The following is a 22,670-nucleotide window of genomic DNA, read 5'->3' on the forward strand; positions in this document are numbered from 1 at the left end:
CAAAGTACTTTCTGGCTATTATAAGAGATCTGTTTGGATTTTTCTTATTAGTTTTATCTGAATTAGGCTTTTAATTTTTTTTAATCTGGTGGTATTATTGGTGTGCTGTCTGTGTAACAAGATAACTATTTGGATCACTGTGTCAGTAATCAATAAGGAAAACATTTACTGAGTTTGTGAGCTTTCTATGTAGTTATGGTGTATAGCACAAAGGACCCCAAGGCCAAAAGGAAGTTTTTTTTTTTTCAGGCTCCATTCTGTAAGGTGGCCTGTTTACCTGGCTCTGTCCATAGTGGGCAAAGCTATCTGGTGTATCTTGACCCTCTAGTCAGATATACCAGATGGCTTTGAAAACACCAAAGAGAAAAATGACAAGAATTTTCTGAGAATGAAAGCAAAGTGAACTCTACCAGAGGATTATTCACAGTTTCCTGAGAATACTTGGAGGCAAAGAGCTTTGCAAGAATGCTACAGATTCTGATAGTAGTTTGTTAAGAAATTGGTGATCACTCTTGCTTAAAAGTCAGCATTTAAGTGTCAGGATTTCCTCAGTACTAGACAAGGCCTGGGATTCTACTGTTTGGGGGTTTTGTAGCCTCAGCAGGAGATCTGAATTCTTTGACAAACAACTTCATCTCCTGTGTCAGATTCCTGGTTGGAAGAGAGTGCTCTGGTTCATTTTATATGTCAGCTTGGCTAGGCTATAGTACCCTACAAGTTTCCTCAAACACCAGTACATGCTGTAGTGAAAGTGTGGTTACATTTAAATCAGTAAATTTTGGAGTAAAGCATATTATCCTCCATAATGTGAGTGGACCTCATTCAATCAAGATAACTTTCCCCAAAGAAGAGGGAATTGTGCCCCAAATTGCTTTCTGCTGAAGATTGTCATGTTAATTCTTCCCTAAGTCTCCACCAGCTGGCCTGCCCTGACAGCCTACCCTGCTGATATTGGACTTGCCAACTCCCATAATTGTTCAAATGTGAACCAATTCGTTAAAATCAATCTCTTTCTCTCCCCATATGTGTGGATATATAACACGTTCTGTATCTACATATGTTTACACATATACACACACATGTATATTTGTGTGTATATATTTGTTTATATAAAACTTTCTGTTTCTACTTTGGAAGTGTATAAATCAAAGCTTTCCAAGATTTTATAGCCATGAAAGTTTTCCTTTTAAACTTGAGTTTACCTTGATCTCTGTAACCAGATCAACATTTCAATGGGAAGTAGCCAGCTCAAGAAAGTACAGTGACCCAGGAAAAAAAAATAGGCTTGCAACAGTAACATTTCCAAGGTACAATCAGAAAAATTTGCCTTAACCGATATGCAACTTACTTTATGCAAATTTTAATTGAACACCATGCCCACGATATCCAGGCACCAGGTTTCCTTTGTGTTTTCCTTTGTGATCACTGGCCTGCATCATTGCATTACGTTTTCCTCTTCAAATTGGTGAACTAGACTCTCTTATACTAGCAAGTATCTTCTGGCAGTTTCCTGACTGCCTCCAGATGGCTAGTTAACAGAGGAGTTCTGCCAATGGGAGACAAATGTTTTCTAGGAGACTGGAGGTGGAAAAAAGAAATTATGACTCCAGGATTTCATCAAAGAGGAAATCCTATTTGACTTATAAGATGTTCCCTCTACCAACAAACAAACTGCTAAATGCACTCTGATGTGCATAAAAGAAAGTAACTGTTAGTGAAGAAATATAGCCAGAGTAAAGGAAGAGAGAAGAAACAGAGGCCTAATTTTGATGGCAATTTAAATTGTTTAATATAGTGAAAATCTAAGTTATAATCTTAGTTATAATTTCATGGTGTTCATTTAAATTTTACATAAAGTAAGTGCTTCTCTACAAGCACTTGGTGACCAGGTACAGTGGTCTATTCTTTTGCTACTTAAAGTGCAGTTCGTGGACCATCTCCATTACCCCAGCAGTACCTTCATCACCCCTAAGCATGTCAGAAATGCAGAAATCCAAATTTCATCAAGTTTTCCAGATGAGTTATATACACACTGGTTGTAATGAACTGCATGTATACCCATCCACTGCCCAAGTTCATATGTTGAAACCCTAATCCCCACTGAGGTAGTATTTGGAGATGGGCCCCTGAAGGGGCTTGGGTCATGAGGGTGAAGCCCTCATGACGGGATTAATGCCCATGTTAAGTAGCTTGCTTTGCATCTCTCTTTTCATTGTCATGTGAGGATAGATGTCTGCAAATCAGAAGTGCCCTCACCAGAAACTGGATCTTCTGTACCTTGTTCTTAGAATTCCTGGGTTCTAGGATTGTGAGATATAAGTTTCAGTATTTAGCTGCCAAGTCTATGATATCCTATTATAGTAGCCTGAAACACTGAAAGGACTGATCACAAATCCTTTACTCTAGGTCACAAACTTGTAAGCCTAAGAGCAAAACCATCTAGTTCAGGCTCTTGATTTTTAGGCTGTTGAGTTACTACTCTCTCTATTTTACAGATAAGATATCTACAGCTCAGGAACTTAAACTAATTGCCCAAAGTCATAGAATTAGGTGTCTTCTGCTAATGAAGACAGCACCCTGCTGTTGGACCACTCCTTCAAGGTCTCTGTGCTGTCTTCCTATATTTCCCCTTGAGAGAGTGAGTTCATTTCTCTGAATCTGGTGGAGAAAAGACAAATTTTACCCAGTCATATTGGCTCTTGCTTTCTAAAACAGGAAAAAAAAATGTTCAGAGAAATGTTAGTTTTGCCTGAGGGAAAATCATTTTGACACATAGGATAAAATCACAGACTCTAGAGCTCAGGAGAGACTTATTTCCAAAAAGATCATGGAGCTTATTTTTGTCTTGTGTGTGTGCGTGTGTATATACGAGTATGTGTGCTTGTAGGGGAAGCAGAAAGCCTTTTGTGCCCTTGATCAAATATAGAGATGTCACTGAGAAAAACAGCAGAACCTGCTGTCCTATATATAAAAAAAGGTACTGTACTTAATTTAGCCCTCCATACAGAAAGGGTCATGAATATGCATTTTGACTAAGAAAATTATTTCTTTTCATAGCCTCATGTGTGAAGCTGTAGGCTAAGCTAATCAACGTAGTTAATTTTAGCCCCCGTTTTGAAGGTTTATTTTAGAAAAGGTCATGGCACTAACCTATGGCTTGTTGTGACAGAGAAGGAAGTGTTGAAGAGATGTAAAACAAAGCAATTGCAGTGTGCCTCCCCCCAAGACTGTAAGTGTGATGTTCATATTTAGGTTCAGTTCCACTTGCTATTAGTGATATTGACAAGGTGGATTTGATCCATGCCATGCAAGACATTGTCTACTGTGGGACCTGGGAGATCCAAGAGCTGCCTTTCTCTGAGGCCAAGGGTGGCACTGGCCATCTGGTAAAGCTCAATATGTAGATACTATGTAACAGGAGGTAGAGAAGGTAATTCAGAGATTAAATTTGAGATATTAAATCCTTTATGTAGCTCTGGCCTTGGGCTGGCAGGGGACAGAGTCACTGCCTTTCTCTGGCTAAGCCCAGAAGTGTGAGAGCTGGAGTTTCTCCAGGGGACAAAGCTCCACCTTCTCTTTGCAGGTGTGAAGTTTGCTGATGGTGGATGGTGTGCTGGCCAGGGGGAAAAGTGAGGGATCAGAGACATGAAGTGGCCTGCATCCTGGGGCTTCAAAGAAATCTAGCCGAATTGAAATGGGGCTGTGGGTGAGCAGGGATAGACAAAGAAAGAGGCAACACTTTAGAACAGCACTAATAGAGTTTTCTACAATGTTGGGAGTATTCTATGATCTTATCACAGGTGGCTTAAAATGTTGATATTGTGTCTGAATTTGTATTTTACTTAATTTTAATTTAAATAAGAGTATATGTGTGGGGGCTACCATTCTAGACAGGGCAATTCTAGAAGGAGTACCACTTCAGAGGAATGAAGCTAGAAAGTTAGAGCAAGTTCAGAGAAAAATGTACTATTCAGATTATAAAAGCCAAGATTCTGACCCACAGGTACATATGAGAACTATCTGGGAAACATTAAAAAAATACAGCTGTCTGGACCCAACCCAGGGGTACCTATCAGATTTCCTCTTGGTATATGCTTTTAAATGAGAGCTTCCAAATTCTCTGGTAGGAGGAGGCAGGTTTGGGACAGTGGGGTTGCAATCAGATGATAGAAAGCCTTGCATGCCAAGCTGAAATTTTTGTACTGAGCTTTATTGGTGGTGGGGGAGTCATTGAAGATGGAGAATGACGTAGTTAGTGCTTTAGGTAAGATTTGCAACAGCCTGTGTAAGAAGATGGAGGAGGGAGATTTGAGGTGATTGCAGAGCTGGGTGTTCAAAGATATCTGGAGTGTTCATTTCTCCCTCAGAGTATGAATGTGTTTATTTCACTGGGGGCTGTCCATATTCTCCCCTGGACTGAATATTGGTTCAAAATGTTCCTTAGCAAATATGCTGCTGCAAGCCTCTAGCCCCACTAAATGTTATGGTGATTGAAAATTACAGTTGCTTCCCAGGGGCCCAGAAGGGGGCTCTTTGTAATGAAATAGAGATGCAACAACCATTTGGAATGTGGGGTAACTGCCTCTCTGGGACCTCCAGCAGGGGCCCATGGTATCCATAAAAAGGGATGACTCACCAAGGGAAGGACTGATTGCTAGTCTTAGAGTGTATCCTTCATTCTCTATGATTTCCAAACTCCAACAAGCAATCTTAATGTCTGCCGCTGGGAACTAGGACACCATGAGAACAGAGTTTTAGGTCCAGGCAGTGACTCACTGAATAACCTTGATAAACCCATTGGTGGTTCACAGTGTGAGAGAGATGTCTCTTAAACATTGAAAAGGAAAAATCCAATGTATGTTTGAATCAACGTTCAGAAACTGACCAAATACCTTTCCAGATCAGCAAAGTGTCAAAGAGTTAGTCCTTTTTATCTAATAATGCAGTGGAAGATGTACCACCAGGACTCAGTGCCCTCATGGCCCTGGGGAGCATGGGAGGCCAAGGTTTTAGGCATGTTTTTTTATCTAGTAGGTGGAGTTCAGCTGTGTCCCTGAATGACAGGCTGCTTCTGCCTCATGAGTGTTTTCCTCCAGCCCTACCATTGGCTCTTTGTATACAAATGCTCCCTTTATAAACAATAATGACTTGACCTGGATGTCAGCATGGACTTCTCCATCCCTGGGAGACCTGGGAGGGAAGCTTGGCTCAAATTACAGCTTGTCTAGAGCTGCAGCATAATTGCCGAAGACAGGCTGCTGCAGGCCTCCCTCGCCTCTGCCTGTGTTCTTAGGCCGAAGGCTCCAATTGGCTCTTATCTCTTCAGACATCAAATACAACATTTTAAAACTTATACCAAGTATTTGGTGAGTTTGGCATTTCACAGAGAGCACAGCATTCCACCATTTCCCTGGCTCTGACCACTCACTCATCTCTAGCAAAAGCTGTTATACAAGGGCTGAGACTATAGCTCTGTGGTAGAGCACATCTGGGGATTTGATCCCCAGAAACTGCAAAAATAACAAAAAAAAAAAAATCAAAAGTGATTAAAATTTTCTTCCCTTGTACTTGTGTCAGGTATTTTTTATAAAAACAGTTTCTTTTTATTTTTTGCACAATACTCTTTTATATATATATATACATATATATATATATATGTATGTCATATATATATATATGTATGTCATATATATATATATATATATATGACAGCAGAATGCATTACAATTCTTATTACACATATAGAGTACAATTTTTCATATATCTGGTTGTATATAAAGTAAATTCTCACCAATTCGTGTCTTCATACCTGTACTTTGGATAATAATGATCATCACATTCCACCATCATTAACAACCCCATGCTACCTCCCTTGCCCTCCAACCCCTCTGCACTATCTAGAGTTTGTCTATTCCTCCTATGCTCTCCCTCCCTATCCCACTATGAATAAGCCTCTGTATATCAGAGAAAACATTTGGCATTTGTTTTTTGGGGACTGGCTAATTTCACTTAGCATTATTTTCTCTAACTCCATCCATTTACCTGAAAATGCCATGATTTTATTCTCTTATTATTGAGTAATAGTCCATTGTGTACATATGCCTCATTTTTTATTCATTCATCTATTGGTTCCATGGTTTAGCTATTGTGAATTGTGCTGCTATAAACATTGATGTGGCTGTGTCCCTGTAGAATGCTGTTTTGGGGCCAAGGACCTGAACAGACATTCTCAGAAGATGATATACAATCAATCAACAAATATGTGAAAAAAGTTCATTATCACTAGCAATTAGAGAAATGCAACTCAAAACTATTCTAAATTTCATCTCACTCCACTCAGAATGGCAGCTATTATGAAGACAAACAATAATAAGTATTGGTGAAGATGTGGGGGAAAAGGTACACTTATACACTGCTGGTAGGACTGCAAATTGGTGCAGCCAATATGGAAAGTAGTATGGAATTTCTTGGAAAATTGGGAATGGAACCACCATTTGACCCAGCTATCCCTTTCCTCAGTCCATAAATACAGTTTCTTAAGAAGAAGTTTCATTCCTATTAAGAAAACTAACATTTTCTACCTGCTATAGTAATGATAACTGCCATTTATTGAGCATCTTCTATGTTCTAGACATTGTAATAGATGAATCATTTTTAGAAGACTTTGAGCAGAGTCAGTGGACAAGCTTTCAAGAAAGAAAATTTAACTGCCTGTAGAATAACTCATCCCTGATGAATGACTCACTATAACAATGTCCATTGGAGCGGACTATGTTGTGTCCTAGGAGATCTGAAGATTAAAGTTGCAATGTAAAAGAATGTGACTTTGCCAGCAATGGTGCTTTCCCTTTAAAAGATATTTATTTTACTACATAGCATCATTTATTTTTTAATATTTTATGTTGCAACTATGAGTTACGATGTTACATAATACCCATGTCTTTGGTTGGGTTCCTTCAAAGCAGTACCTGAAATGGATATTCTGGTGCCTGTATTTTATTATTGGAGAGCTGTCAGGTTTGGAGGGACCAGAATGGTACTGGGGGCTATGTTTGGACAGGGAAGGGGAACATTGCTGAGCAAGGATGTGGTCTCAGCTGGAGAACAGTCCAGCCTGATCATACAGAAGGATCTGGAACAGGATGGTTCTACCTCTAGTCAGTCACTGGCCAAGACTGGCCCTGGGGTACAGGGGAGGCATCCTTCATTGATAAGAAGGCTTCCCTGATCAGATAGCAATTCTCTGGAAAGGGGAGAATCTATGTGCTACAACTGTGGGTTCCATTGTGTCCTCCTAAGTTTCATATACTGAAGTCCAAACCCAGCACTTGAGAATGTGACTGTGTTTGGAGCTTAGTCCTTTACAAAAGTAACTAAGCTAAAATGAGGCTGTTAGGCTAGCCCTAATCCAATTTCACTGGTGTCCTTATAAGAAGAGGAGACTAGGACATACAGAGAGATGCCAGGGCTGGTGTGAAGAGATCCAAGAGGCCATCCAAGAAGAGGGGCCTCAGAGGATTTCAACCCAGCACTGTGATGATGGACTTTCCAGCCTCTGGAACCATGAGAAATAAATTTCTGTTGCTTAAACCACCCAATCTGTGATATCTTTTTATGGAAACCCCAGCTGATAGCAGCCAACACTCACAGCAGCTAGAAGATTTGTGTGACAATGATGTTTTAGGGTGTGCTTGGTAAGGCCATTTGGTAGGGCATCAATAGTATCCACTGTATCCACTAACAAAGGAGAAAACTGTGGCTCAGAGAAGTGGAGGAGTCTGCCCAAGGTCATACAGCCAATAAGGACCCGAGGCAGGATTTGAACCCCTGTCACCCTATAGATTGTCCTTCTCATCACTACTTCATGTCACCTCTGCTAATGGGAGGTAGTCTTTGTCAGAAGCAGCAGATATTGTCAGTTAACTTTGGCTTTGATTTTTGTCATTTCTTTTTTTTTCTAATTTGTGTTTACCTCACACAATGCTGCTCCTGGGGAAACTGAGGCAGCTCAGCATGGAAAATATCAATGTCTGTGTTCCTTTACAAGGTATTGCCTTTTACCCTATTGTTTTGAGAAGGTTATAACATATTAATGATAGGTTTCTCCTTCATATGAGAAAATTATGTTTTTATATAAAACATTTTCTATTAAAAAATGAATTTGAGCAATCTTTTCCACACCCACAAATGTCATATTTAGGAAATGGGAAATTCTTTCAGACCTGCTCGTCAGTGTAAAAATAATTATTGTTCTGAGTACAGTTGTTCCCAATTTGTAATGAGAGAACATGGTCTTTGGAGAAGCCACATTGACATATAACAATAAATTGGTTTTTCTTATTACAGCTTTATAATAGCTTTTGTTAAATATTTTCTGGCTTGCTATAATATTGCTATTATCCTTTTTGAGAAAACTAGGAAATAAAGGAAAAATAAAGGACATCTCTGGGCAGCTCTCTGCTGCTGAGGACCCCCACTGAGACTGCCCACCAAAACTGAAATAAATAGCATCCTCTCTTCATAAGGAGATTCTTTCCCCCATATGTTGGCTATAGTAAGAAAAATTTTTAAGAATTTTTTAAAAATATCTTCAGGGTATTGTTTTACTTTATAGGAGAAGAATGCAAGTGAGTCTGTTGGATTTCTCAAATCACAAATCATTTGTTCACCTTTCCCAACAAACATTAATTCTGACACTATTATTAGATATGCAGACAGAAGCAGTGTAATCTGTGGGAGGCCAACCTTATGGGTGACTGAGTTACACTCCCCAGCTGGGTGCTGAGGCCCTCAGTCACAGAAATGGGTGGGTCTTGCTACAGCCCCATGGGTGAAGCTATGCTCACCTGTTCCTTTGTAATATAACCCCTTGCCCTGTTTAGGATAGAATCTTCCATGGAAGTGCCTTGTGTGTGTCCCCTTCTCTTACTGTGCCCTTGGGTGTGGCCTACCCAGGTGTCAGTCAACCTGCTGACAGTGGACATCATGAAGATAGACTCAGCCCCCTGAAACCTGACCCCTTGCCTCATTTGAATAGCTTCTCCTCAATAAAAGGGGTCAGCATGTGCTCTCTCTCTCTCTCTTTCTGCAGACCCTTAAGGTCAGAGGAACCCCAAAGAAAAAGGTATTTGTGTCTCTTGTGTGGTTATTTCTTGCAGCCCAGTTAGCCCAGTTTAACTAGAGTGACCCTGAGCCTTTTAGTCGAGAGAACAGAAACCTGGCAATTGGCGCCCAACATAGGGCTAAAAGTCTTTAAGCCGCTGGGACAAAAACGACAAATTCTGGCTCCTAAGGAAACTCCAATTTAAATATTAAAAAAAGTTAGTAAAGTTAAAAGTTCTCTCCAAAAGTTAAACATGCTTAGGATTACAGAGTATTGTGGACAAAATTGTAAAAAGTAAGTGAATTAGACAAAAAAAAATTCTGTGACGTTAAAATTTTTAATACTGGGCTATAACTGTAGAGACTCTAAATAAATATAGTTATTAAGATGATTGATGGGCTATGTTGTTGAGTTAAGTCCTCTCCATGAAAAGTGCGCTTTTGTAAATTTTTTAAAATTGTTTTTATAAATCTTTATAAAAGATTTTTTGGGGGCTAGGATTGTTGCTCAACGATAGAGTGCTTGCCTAACATGGGCGAAACCTGAGTTCGATACTCCACATCACATAAAAAAAAAAAAAAAAGATTTTTTTGGCCTTTATGTTCTAGAAGTTTGCGCTAGAAAAGTGAAAAAAAGGGAAAAAAATGTGATGTTTACCTGGAGAAAAATAAGTTTCAATTTTCTATTGTTTTTGTCAATACTCAGAAAATATGTACGGACCTTTTTAATACATAATTGTCCTATAAATCAGATTGGCTGTAACTCAGCCACTGGGGACAAGAAACTTTAGCCTCTGCTGCTTACTGCTCACTATGGGAAAACAGCTCACTATGGGGTCCTAGCCCCTGTGGCCCGGCAGTGCTTTTAACCCTTAAATTACTTGACCTAAATGCCAAACACAGACTAACTTAAGATCTGATGATAATGCTAGCATTCTCTACTAAAAAACGTTTGGAGCACCCACGTGCCACAAAAAAAAGTACAAGACGTACATGAGCTACAACCACAGGTCACAGAGACAAAACAAGCTACTACCACAGTAAGATCTTGGCCAGGTGAAAAAAATACAGACAAAATCAAACAAAATACAATCGACTAGGAAAACTTGGAAAACTTTTGCCCCCAAAATGGGCAGCGGACTCCAAGTCCCGCCTTCCAGCCACTAACCTGTACTACTGTGTTTCAGATTTCTACTGGAGCTGTTCAGAGCCTGTATTTTTAAGAAGCCTACCTGTAAATGCTAACAAAAGATATCTTTTTCAGACAAAATTTAATTCCACAGGTTTCTATGTTACAGTCCTAAATTTAAGTTAGTTCTGAGTTAAATAACCTAACTTTTCTCTATAGTTGTGTTACTAAATAATGTTCTATTGATGAGAGATATCAAACATACTTCTTTATATTTTACTTTTAATTTTGGAGGTTATAAAGATACATTTACTCGCCACAGGAACAAAGCCGACAATGTTCCTGTGATGACCAAAAAATCCTTATTCTCATTCCTAACTATTAAAAATAAATATATATACTCAGAGATTTTATTTCAGTTACATCAAGTGACGTCACATAAAAAATACACTCCTAGTTAAAAATAAATTAAAATAGATCCAAATATTTTAAGACCACGTAGTTACATAAAGTTAATACAATTATAATTTATGTTCTTATTCTTAATATATTTTTTAGATATTTAGATAACCTATATTTGTTAATCTATAAAATAATTAACACATGCCTAATTGATTAGTTAATATATATTTGCCTAATTGTTTTTCTTCAACAAAAAACCCATAATTTATGTTTTATATTTACATTTATCAGATACTCTGCCTTTTCAGTTACAGATATTTAAGATAAATGTGTTTACTATAAATTTACTTTAAGTAAAAATACAATCTTCAAGTAGTTTCTAATTCTCAAAGTTACTGTTCAAACTCATAAGATGATAAATAATTTAAATTATGTCTACAAAATATCTAAAAATTTTAACTATATTTTTATTGATATTTCTTATCAAAGTATAATAATTTGTTTATAAATTCTAAGGTTTTCAGAAAAATCATCTTTGGGTAAAACAAGGTCTTTATATTCATTTTCCTAAGTAAAAAAGATTTTTATATTGTTATCTAAACAGATGATGTAAAAAGTTAAAACAATTTAAAAAAAGATTTGTATATACTAAACTAACTATAATTAATTTAAGGATATTTCAGACTATTTTCCTAATTTAACTATACTAATGTGAACTAAAATTTTGTCCTTATTTTGACATGATAAACAACCTATTAAAATGTAAATTTATTTCTTTAAAGTAAAATCCTTATTGCCTAATAATTCTTACTATTTAAGACAAATTAGTTTTGGTAAATAAATTCACATTGTTGATTAAACATTAAGTATATTAAACTACTAACTTAAATCCAAATTTTAACAATTGTCCTTAGAGTCTAAAATTGATTAATTATAAGACACTGAGATACTAATTTTTACATATTTTGTTTGTTAGATAATTATAAAATTAAAAAAAACATTTTATTAAGACTAATGTTCTCCAAATTAAAGTTATATATTAATTTTAAACAATAAAGGTTAAAAACTTAAAAAAATTCATTGATATTATATAAGTTCTCTAACTAGATCTATTGTCCATAAAAAATACAGTAAGATTTATATATTACTCCCTACACAGAAAATAACCTTCATCATATTTTTTAAAGACAATTAAGAGATACCTATGTAAAGGATAATATTCTAAAATATAGAGATTTTGAGACCTTCTCTCAAAAAAACTGAAAATTCTTTCTAAATTGTTAAAATGGATCAACTAGTCTATATTAAAAAATTTTAATAATCAATAAAAGGTAAATCTATTCTTAGTCATTTAAATACTTGTACTATTATCTATAACTTAAACTAATAATACTATGACTTATGCCAAGCCTTTACACAAATTTATTAAATAAGGAAAAGGGGGAATACAGGATCCCAGAGACACTAGATTTTACAAAATACTTTAAAAGTTTTTTCTTAAATTGTAATATTGAGAGTCTTAATGTTACTGAACATGATTCAGTAAATTAAATCAGATATCAAAGGAGAGTTTAAACCAGTCATCATGATAATGACTGAGAAGCCTGGCCCAGGAAGGTCAATTTCCAGCTACAGCCATGCAGCTTCACGAGCTTGTCAGGTAAATAAAAATTATGAAAAGACTTGTATGGACCCATTTTCCAGGTCCACCTTTAATGTGTCTTGCAGTGTGGACTGGAAAGTCCACCCATGAAACTAAATTAATTGTCCTGACTGTAATGGTCAGTTATACCTATATATTGATTCTATGGTAAAGAGACTGTCTGGAAGTATTTTTTGAGAAAAAGACAGTGTTGAAATAACGGATTGTTCTGCATCCGTATGGTTAGCAGCTATGGACCAGATGTTAGTAACACCAATTAGGCCCAGTTCTGCATGAAGGATCTCTCTTCATCTGTCTCTCTCAGCTTTGTCACTATATTACTGTTTGTCTGTCTATGGCCTGTCTCCTTCCTTCCTGAACGCATCCCCACCAGCTCAGTGCTGTGAGCTGGGCAACTCCATGGAGAAGAAACCTGAGTTTGCTGATCCTAGGGTAAATGCTGGCGTGGAGGCCACAGGGGCATTATCTATCAAGGAGACAGAGAGCCCTCTTGGGGATGATGCCATGCACACTCCACATCACCCTGTTTGGCCCCGGAGAATGGCTGGTTAGCCAGTGACGGGTAAGATTCCTCAAGAGAGGGACAACCTAAGACAGGCACAGTCGCAGAGTGGCCATCAGGAGAAAATTTGGGGGCCAACAGAGGTGAGGCAAAGAACCTCACCCCCCTACTGGTGCAAAGGCCTAATTCTTCTCCCCTTCTGAGAGAGGTCTCCTGCCCCATGGCTGCTTTGCTCCCCACATCCAGCTCAGATCAGAACCCTAGTGACAGACACCTAGTCAACAGTGACTGCCTGCTCACCACAGCAGGAGACAAATGCAGCTACAGGAATGGACCATGTCTGGATGCTTTTCTCTTTCTTGGTACTCATTTTTTTTTCTATGCCTTTCCTTTTCCTTTCTTTTCTCATCAGGGTTCTCCTTTGACAATAAATTTAATAGAAGAGGAGAAAATGTTAGAATAGCCTTCAGATTCAACTAACAACTAGGAGCATATAGAGTTTCCTCACAGTATGGTTACACTAGGCAGAAGATGATTGGATTATGGATATTATGTTGCTTATGTAGATTGAGAGGCATGCCCCACTCAAACCCTGTAACAGTTGTGTACATTCCAAAAAGAAACTGAGCTACTGGATATTGACTTGAGGTTTGTCACCAGCCAGTTATCACCAGCTCCTGTGACTGAGGTAGCCAAATAGCCGAGCAACAAATTGACCACACCAGTGACAGAAACTTATGCTAGACAGCAGATAAAAAACCCAAGCCAGCCAATTATGCTGGACTTTAGTGACTAAGACTACATTTAACTTTATGGACAATTGTTGGAAAGATTATTAAAATAAATTTTTCCAAGGGTATTTGTATTACTGACAGACCTAATTAACTCCTTAAATATGAGCGTAAAGAGAAAAAATGATAAATATCCTGTAGCCTATGAGAATACAACTTATTGCCTCATTAATTATTGCCAGCTAATATTTCAGAACTATAATATGCTGAAGTTAATATTCAGGCTTTAAAACAGGTGTATGTCTATTAACCAGACCTAGACAAACTGCTGATCTCATAATCCCTAAAGTAACTACTTTAAATATTATTCCTTGCTTATTCAATTTTGGCCTTTGTGGCTGTCTTAAAACTTACAATATATAGATTTTCTTAATGTTTGACTTAAATTACATCCAGCTTCCTTCATGGTCAGATAAGTACTGATGAAAGGATGAGAACTAAGTGATGATGTTCTAGAAGACAATGTAACAAATAATGTGAGTGAGCCCTTTGCTCTATGGTTTATGGAGAGGCCTAAATGCCATGGCAATAAAAATGTCTGTTACTGTGGCCAAACACAATGCCTCCCAATAAAATTGGGAAAAGATTAAAAATCTTCTGATGAGTGTTTGGCAAGGTAATAATAATCCAGATTATTGTGTTGACTGTTATGAAGATAATATGTTTTCTACTAATTCTTTTTGTGTTTCAATAGCAGATTGTGATGACCTTAGACCAAGAGCCAAGTGACTGAAAGAAAATTTCCCAGTTACATTCTTTTTTTATATTAAGAAAGGGGGAATATGTGGGAGGCCAACCTTATGGGTGACTGAGTTACATTCCCCAGCTGGGTGCTGAGGCGCTCAGTAACAGAAATGGGTGTGTCTTGCTACAGCCCCATGGGTGAAGCTATGCTCACCTGTTCCTTTGTAATATAACCCCTTGCCCTGTTTAGGATAGAATCTTCCATGGAAGTGCCTTGTGTGTGTCCCTTCCTCTTACTGTGCCCTTGGGTGTGGCCTACCCAGGTGTCAGTCAACCTGCTGACAGTGGACATCATGAAGATAGACTCAGCCCCCTGAAACCTGACACCTTGCCTCATTTGAGTAGCTTCTCCTCAATAAAAGGGGTCAGCATGTGCTCTCTCTCTCTCTCTCTTTCTGCAGACCCTTAAGGTCAGAGGAGCCATCACAGCAACCCCAAAGAAAAAGGTATTTGTGTCTCTTGTGTGGTTATTTCTTGCAGCCCAGTTAGCCCAGTTTAACTAGAGTGACCCCTGAGCCTTTTAGTCGAGAGAACAGAAACCCGGCAGTAATCTTTTGGCTGGAGCAAAGTCTAGGGCACCTGGAGAAAGCTACAGTCTAATCGTGCATGCCATCACACTCTGAGTTATCTTGACTGAGTCCTCCAACTTTGTAGGCCTCTGGGAGGTTGCTGGGTATTTTAGTAAAAATGTGCTAGTCAGCTTTATATTACTATAACAAATACCTGAGATAATTAACTTATAAAGAGAAAATATTTATTTTACCTCATGGTTTCGTAGGTTTTAGCCCAGGATAGTTGTCCCCATGGCTTTTGGGCCTGGGGTGAGGCTGCATAGCAAGGTGGGGAGCACATGATGGAGCAAAGCCATTTACTTCCTGGCCATGGAGTAAAAGAGAGAAAATGAAACTGGGGTCCCATTAGCTCCTTTCAGAGGATGCCCCCAGTGACCTACAACCTCTCACTAGGCCCCACCTCTTGAAAGTTCCATCACCTCCCAAGAGCATCAAGAGATGGGGACCAAGCCTAAACCATACCAGAAAGCTTTTTTCTGTTCAAAGGTGTGAACACATCTGAGATAATAAGTTCAAAATATGTGAGAAAGAGGAAAGGAAGCAGAGCTCTTAGGGAAAATAATCTGTCTCCTTCCTCTCCTACTCTCTTCCACATCCCCCTCCTCTCCAAAAAAGATTAGGAAATTTTTTGCATATGATACTCTGTAGAAGTTTAAAAGGCCTTATCTCTTAGATACTATGCATTCATTTATTCAGCAATAAGTTTGGAGTATCTCCTTTGTAACCCACATTTTTTGGACATACCCTGGGGAAAAGGACAGGTATGGCTCCTGCTCTCCTAGAGTTTGCTATCTACCTGGATATTAGTAGAAATTGTTTTTCATATGAGCAGACATTAAGTGCCAGTCATTGTGCTAAGTTAGTGATTCTCAAACTTAAGTGTGAATCATGATCACCATTTCCAAAATGCACATTGTCGGACCTCTACTCCAGTTTGTGATTCAGTGGATTGGAGACTGGGCAGGGGGGTGGGGGTGGCTGAGAATGTATATTTCTATTATGATTCCAGGTGCTGTTTCTGTTGCTGTTGTTGGGCCTTCCCTTTGGGATCCATTCTGCCAAGCCTGTCGCATTCATTTACTCAAGTCTTATCGATATTTAGTATCATTTGGGATGGTGGCAGGTGCACAGGCTGAGATCTTCCTCCAAAATAAGTTTTTGTTTGTTGGTTTGTTTTTAGAGAAAATTTGATTTTGCCTTTAAGACTCTTTAAGAAAAATTATTTAATGTATATCTGATCATTTCATAAGATTAAAGAGCTGGTGCAATAACAGATGAAGGAACAGGGAGGTTTTTACTTAACAATTGTACCTGTTTGTCATTTTCTCTTTGAAGATCTTGATACAGAGCAATAGTTCTCAAAGTGCATTGCCAGAACAGCAACATCATTAGAAATGCAGGATCCCAGGCCCCATCCCCCCACCTACTGACTCATAAATGCTAAGTATAGGAGCCAGGAATCTGTTTTAACAAGCCTCCTAGGCGATTCTGATGCACACTCAAATTTGAGTACATCTAAGATAGAGGGGAGTGAGAATTGGGCTGAGTTGGAAGAAGGCCTCTGGCGTTCAATATTCTCAGCTCCCTTAAGACAATTTGCCAGGATGACTAAGCTACAATTTTTTTCTTTCTCATAAGTCAAAACTCTATCCTTTGTTGCCTAATATCTTTTAGAATTACTGGGAATGCAGTCACAGCTTCAATCTGAAATAGCTTCACTAGCAAAGAAGAAAATTCCTAGCTAATCATAATAGCACTGATTCAGTGACAGAAACAAAGGATTCAGATGATTTGCATTCTAATCTCTTGTCTACCATGCATGCAGCTGTGGTTTGTTATTAACCTCACTTTTCTTGTATGGAAAATGGTCAGAAAATAAATGTTATTGGTCTAACTTGAAGAGTCCTTGCAAAGATCAAATGGAATAATAGATATGAATGTGCTTATGAAAGTATGCACTGCTGTGCAAACACAAAAATTTTAAATTTGAGCTGCTCACACTTATCTCTGTGCTTCCCTATTAATAAAATTGGAATAGTCTTGTGACTCAAAACTCCATGGAGATTGTGATTTAGACAGCTATTAGCACAATTTGAGCTCTTCTAAAGTATAATCTGTGGTTCATGTTTTGTCTTTAACAAACAAAGGTTGGAAGATGTGGAAATAGTATAGAATATTCTGTACTTTATTATGGTGTTTCTATATAATATATGCTAATACTTTTCTTTGAAGTGGTCATATTCTAGATCAATGGTTCTCAGAATGTGGCCCCTGGACCAGCATCATCAGCATCACCTGAGAACTTGTTAGATATGCAAATTCTCAGTTACCACCCCAGACCTACCAAATCAGCTGTTTGGGGAGTGGGGCCAAGCATTATGTGCACTACAGGCTCTGCAGGTGGTCCTGATGCTCAGTCTAGGCTTAGAGGAAGAGATTTATGTGTGTCTTTATTGAAGGGTTTGACAAAGGCCACCCTTTTCTCCAGCTGGGATATGCAGCATCTTTGTCCAAACTCAGACAGTAACTATTGGATTCCTTCATAACCACACTCTGTCACTGCCCACCCAGTGCAGGAAATCTGGAATGCTACTGCAGTGTGTCTGTTATGAGACTGACTTCAGGGCGTGAGGAAATTAAAGTTATTTATCACAGCCCATTTTCTCCTCTGTGACAGGGGAAATGAGGCTTAGCCTAACAAGGCTTCAAATTGGGCTCAGGCACAAACAACACATAGCTTGACAAACACAGTTTAAGCAGGCTTACATTTCTTTGACTTCCCCTTTGAAACTGAGCCCTTTCTTAAGCAGCACAAAGGTATGTTGAGCTTACTTAAAAAGTGCTGGAGATGGAATCATCCCAGTCTGATCTTGTTTTGAATAACCATTTTATACTTGTTATGTATTTGTGATTATCTAATTTCATATTTCTTCCTGGTGTGGGTATTAACTGGAAAAAGTACCATGGTTCCCATTCTACTTCCAACCATAGCTAACATTTATTGGGTACATCCCATAGTGTGGTGAATAGTGCACAATTCTGTGAGATGTATATTATCATCTCTATTTTATAAATGAAGAATCTGAACTGCTGAAAGTTTAATTAATGCCCAATGTTATGAAGCTATTTTTAAGTCCTGATTCAGTGCAGGTCTTTTTGATGCCCAAGCCAGCATTCTAAACCAAATTGTGGATTGAGAAGTTACATTAGGGAGTAACAAATAACATTTTTAAAGAATTGAATAGAATGGAAAACACTAGAATGTAGCACATGTAGTTTGGATAGTAGGTCTTGATGCATGAAACTTTTGTTTTAATTCCAAAGATGCATGTATATACACACATATAAGTATGTTGCTGTATACTGGGAACAATATAGAATATATTTTTTTCTGTATCATACTCACATTTGAAAGCAAAGTTGGGGTTGGAAGGAACAAATAGAAAGAGAAAAAATGAGCAAGAGGGAAAAGTATGAAAGAGTAAATGAATGACTAACTATAAAAGAGACACAAGACTGAAGGAGGAACAGTAGAAGGGAACAGAAGGGAAAGGATGGCAACTCTGTAAAAGAGACATAGAGATTTGGGTAAAGTCTAGGGAGGAGGAGGTCATATGGAAGTCCACCATTCCATTCAGCATATGCTCCTACTTGATGGCAAAACAGAGCTCTCTTGTTGGATTTTAGCTTTCATATACTTCTCATGCTGTTATTCCTATTCTGAATGCAAGTTGAATATTTTTATAAAGTGTGATTCCTATATCTAAATCATCTATCTCATCTGGCTCTCAACACAAAATCAGTGGTCTTAAGGGGAAACAGGTTTTGTTGAAATCAATGAATGTGTAAGATCCTCAATGTGTCCCTTGCAAAGTTGGCAAAGGCAATTTTGAGTAATGTAATTTTTTGTCTTTTTAGCAGACTAAGTTTGATTCCACTGCATAACCTCTTGTGTTTTAGTGGTAAAACACAGATAACAAATAGATATTAAAGTCTTTTCTTGCCAGGAAACTCTACATCCATTAAGAATTTTACTTTCAAAGGATTCTGGAGTTGATTAATAAAAAAAAACATTTTCACACTTGTGGAAATTGAGTGAATATTTGTATGAAGCTTCCATACATACAGATACTTTCAAAAGCATCTTATTATTGAATCTTCATAACTACTTAGGTAGATTTCCCTCATGTAAATTTTACTGAGAAACTGGAGCTCAATAAATTTAAATACCTTGCCCAGATTTTTCTATAGAAGGAGATAAAGATAGATTCAAACCTTAATTCTTAGACTCTGGATGTTTTTTCCACTAGACAAAAATAATAAAAAATGGATTAAAAAACAGTTGTTTGTGTCACAATTTAGAAGAACAATTTTTTTAAGAGTGTGGTGCAAAATCTAAAATGCCCACTCTTTTACTCTGGTAGCATATCATTATGTAATTTCTTCCACTCCCACCCCAAAGATATTTCTCTATTTCTAGGCTCCCATTAGCAAATTAGAGTTGATATTGCTATACTTTCTTGTGATCCATCCTTGGCCTTTCTTGGTTGAAGATTATTGAAAGTACCAATTCTCTTGCAGTGGCTAACAATGTTGTATCTAGTAATAGGTTATTGGCATCAACTAAAGTGAGTATTCTTTCCTTTTTATTTTTCCTTTTTTAAAAAATAGATGTTGTTGTCAGTGTAAATAGGACTCACCAGAGTGAATTACATTTTAAAAGCCTTCATAGCCTGTTAGAAAACAATTGTGATATTTTTCCCAGCTTGCCAAAATACCATTGCTATATATCCTGTCCATCTTATTTGGTCCCACTACTAATATTTTATTTAAGAAAGAAACTTCCAGAAAAATGCTAACCATTTCATTCCAACTATCTCTGCTAAAAACTTTGTGTGTTGTGTGATAAGACCTTTTCACCAGTGTATTTTGTTCTTATTTTTCTCCTAAATCCCCTCATTTTTAATAAGGATTCATGCTCCATTTCTTCTTGTTTTATGGACTTCATCTCCTACCTTCTAAAGGTAGCTGTAAATGAAAGTGTCTTTGCTTTCCTCCACTGGTTTCATTTGCTGAGTGTTTACTATATTAAATAATATATTTTAAGAAGCTAAGATTCATCCCTACACTCCATAACAGCCTTTTCAGCCCAATTAAAATATACATCTCTGGGACAACATGGGGGATCCTAGCCTCATTACAATTTTACTAACTGATTGTTGTTTATTTCAGAAATCCCTGAAGACCCTCTTGTGGCTGAAGAGTATTATACCGATGTGTTTGATTCCTGCTCTGAAGATAGTGAGGAGCAAGAAGAAGAAATAGTGTTCTCAGGACTGGAGGGAGAGGTCAAGGAAGAGGGACCCCAACCAGCTTACAGAACAAACCAACAGGTACCTGCCTCTCCAGTCAGAAGTAGTGGAATTGTCTGAGGTACTGACTAGACATCTCAGAAAGATTGAAGGAAGTCTTAAAACCTGAAGTGGACGACAAGAGCACTAGAATATTTTTATGATGGCTCCATGTATAAACCTTCCAAGGGCAGGGGCAGGTAGGATTTTAAGAATCTGCTCTGGGCCAAGTTGACAAGGGAAGGACCATACATAGCATTTATTGGAGGAGCAAGGGGATGGTGCACAGTTCATTGTTTGCACACCAACAAGTGCCTCAGATGCAACTATTGAATGAATAAACAATGCATATGTCTGTTTAGAAGGGACAATAGATTTTAATATAGTTTTCTGCCTGGTAATCAAATTTGGAGTCTTCATTTTACAAATTTAATACAAATACATATTTGTAAAGACTGACTTTGTTCTGGGCATAACAGATGATATTTCTAGCTACTTTCAGCTTCTGAGGGCCCATTCTTACATACACTGCTGAGTCTTTCTAAGTGTATACCCTCATAATAGAGCTCTTTAATTGTGGCACGACTAAGCCTGATGTGAGTAATAGGCCAAGAAATGGTCCTGATGTCTGTTTTCTCTGTTGAGTGTCTATAGGAGAGTTAAGCAAGAGGTATGTGAAGAGAAAGCAGATGCCTATGGGAAATTTATGAACATGTACCTCATTTTCTTCTTAAACCATAAGCCTGGCAATCCTTCCAATCCTATGCTACCATGATGTACAGAAGCTTTTTATTAACTAGAAACTATTCAGCTACTAAAATAAAAGTCAATCAGGGGTACCTGAGACAATGGAAACTTAATTTGGGGAGATGATTTTTGTAGTGTATAAACTACATAAGGTTGTACATAAACCATTCAACCACTTTTTAATGAAAACTGAGCAATCGATCATAATATGCAATAAAACCAACAAAAGATGTTTCTCAAGTTCTATATAAGAGAAAGAGAGAAAATAAGGGAGAAAGGAACTAGTAGGGAATAGGTGTAAGACCAAGCAGAGAAAGAAATGAGAGAAATAGAAAAAAGAGAAAGGATGAAAGAATTTAAGAGACAAATACTTGAGGCGATGAACAAATAAATTATTGACAAAAATACAGAAGAAAGTGGGGTAAGATTCAGAATGCCAAAATACAAACTTTCCTTTTAGCATTTCCCATCTTTTCCAGTGACTGTGGGAGATAAAAAACAAACCAGAGCCTACTACTGTAAATTGAAAATATAATTTCCATTTACTTCTGTACCATTGTTACAAACAACTGAAACAAATGTTATTCCAATATTATAGAAACTTTATTCTGAGCCTGTTGTTGCAAAATATGATATGCAAAATTCATACTCAATATTTTGCTCTTAGAGCCTCAATTTTTAATAAAATAAGTCAACTCAGAAAATTACAGGAATAAAATACACTGCAGACACCACCTAGGTCAAGAAATAAAGCTCTGAAAGCTTTATCTTTTCCATTGTTGCCAGGACTTAGGGTTGGAAATCAGATTTCTTATATCTAATTGAATCTAGCCTTTCTCACTTTTGGATCACATGCAAGTTACTAAACTTCACTATGTCTCTGGTTTCTAATCTGTAAAATGGGAGAAAAATGGTTCCTCCTCATAGAATGGGATTTTTTTGTTGTTGTTTGTTTTTGGTCCCAGGGATTGAACCCAAGGGTGCTTAACCACTGAGCCACATCTCCAGCACTTTTTAAATATTTTTTTTAGAGACAGGGTCTCACTGAGTTGCTAAGTGCCTCACTAAGTTGCTGAGGCTGGATTTGTACTGGCAATCCTCCTCATTCAGCCCCCTGAGCCTCTGGGATTACAGGCATACCACAGCTTCCAGCTCCATAGAGTGGTTTTAAGATTAAATGAAATGATTAATATAAAATATATATTATAGATCCCAGAATGTAATTATGTACTTAATAAATATGCAGTAACTTAGCTATTATTGTGAAGTTACCCAGCCATCCTGTGGCCTTTTTATGATACCAATAAAACTCTTTAAAGTGAGATTTTACAATTGTAGATGAACACAATACCTTTATTTTGTTTATTTATTTATTTTATGTGATGCCAAAGATTGAATCCAGTGCCTTATACATGCTAGGTGAGTGCTCTACCACTGGGCCACAACCCCAGCCTCACAATTGTAGTATTTCTTAAATTCCTTCTTCTTATGTCTTAAGGCATGTGCTAAATATGAGAACAGGGATTTTGCTTTCTGGACTGTGTATTTATCACATGTTATATGACAATTTTTGTTGATTTAAAATAATCAGTTGGGGCAAGGTGCTAAGTCTTCTCACATACATGATGGTGTTTGTCTCACATATTCTATTGGATAGTTATTCTCAT

The 22,670-nt window shown here is 37.6% G+C and overlaps 1 protein-coding gene across 1 annotated transcript in view; it reads left to right on the forward strand.

Annotated features, from left to right (window-relative positions):
- Nek11 (NIMA related kinase 11) overlaps window positions 1-22,670 on the forward strand; it is a 347,795-nt gene that overhangs the window by 194,008 nt on the left and 131,117 nt on the right. The window contains exon 14 of the mRNA XM_026383853.2: window positions 20,138-20,298. Within this exon, the coding sequence (XP_026239638.2) occupies window positions 20,138-20,298 (161 nt within the window). The remainder of the gene's footprint in view (window positions 1-20,137; window positions 20,299-22,670) is intronic.

The sequence above is a fragment of the Urocitellus parryii genome, chromosome 2 (assembly GCF_045843805.1).
Source record: "Urocitellus parryii isolate mUroPar1 chromosome 2, mUroPar1.hap1, whole genome shotgun sequence".
In the NCBI taxonomy this organism is placed as follows: Eukaryota; Metazoa; Chordata; class Mammalia; order Rodentia; family Sciuridae; genus Urocitellus; species Urocitellus parryii.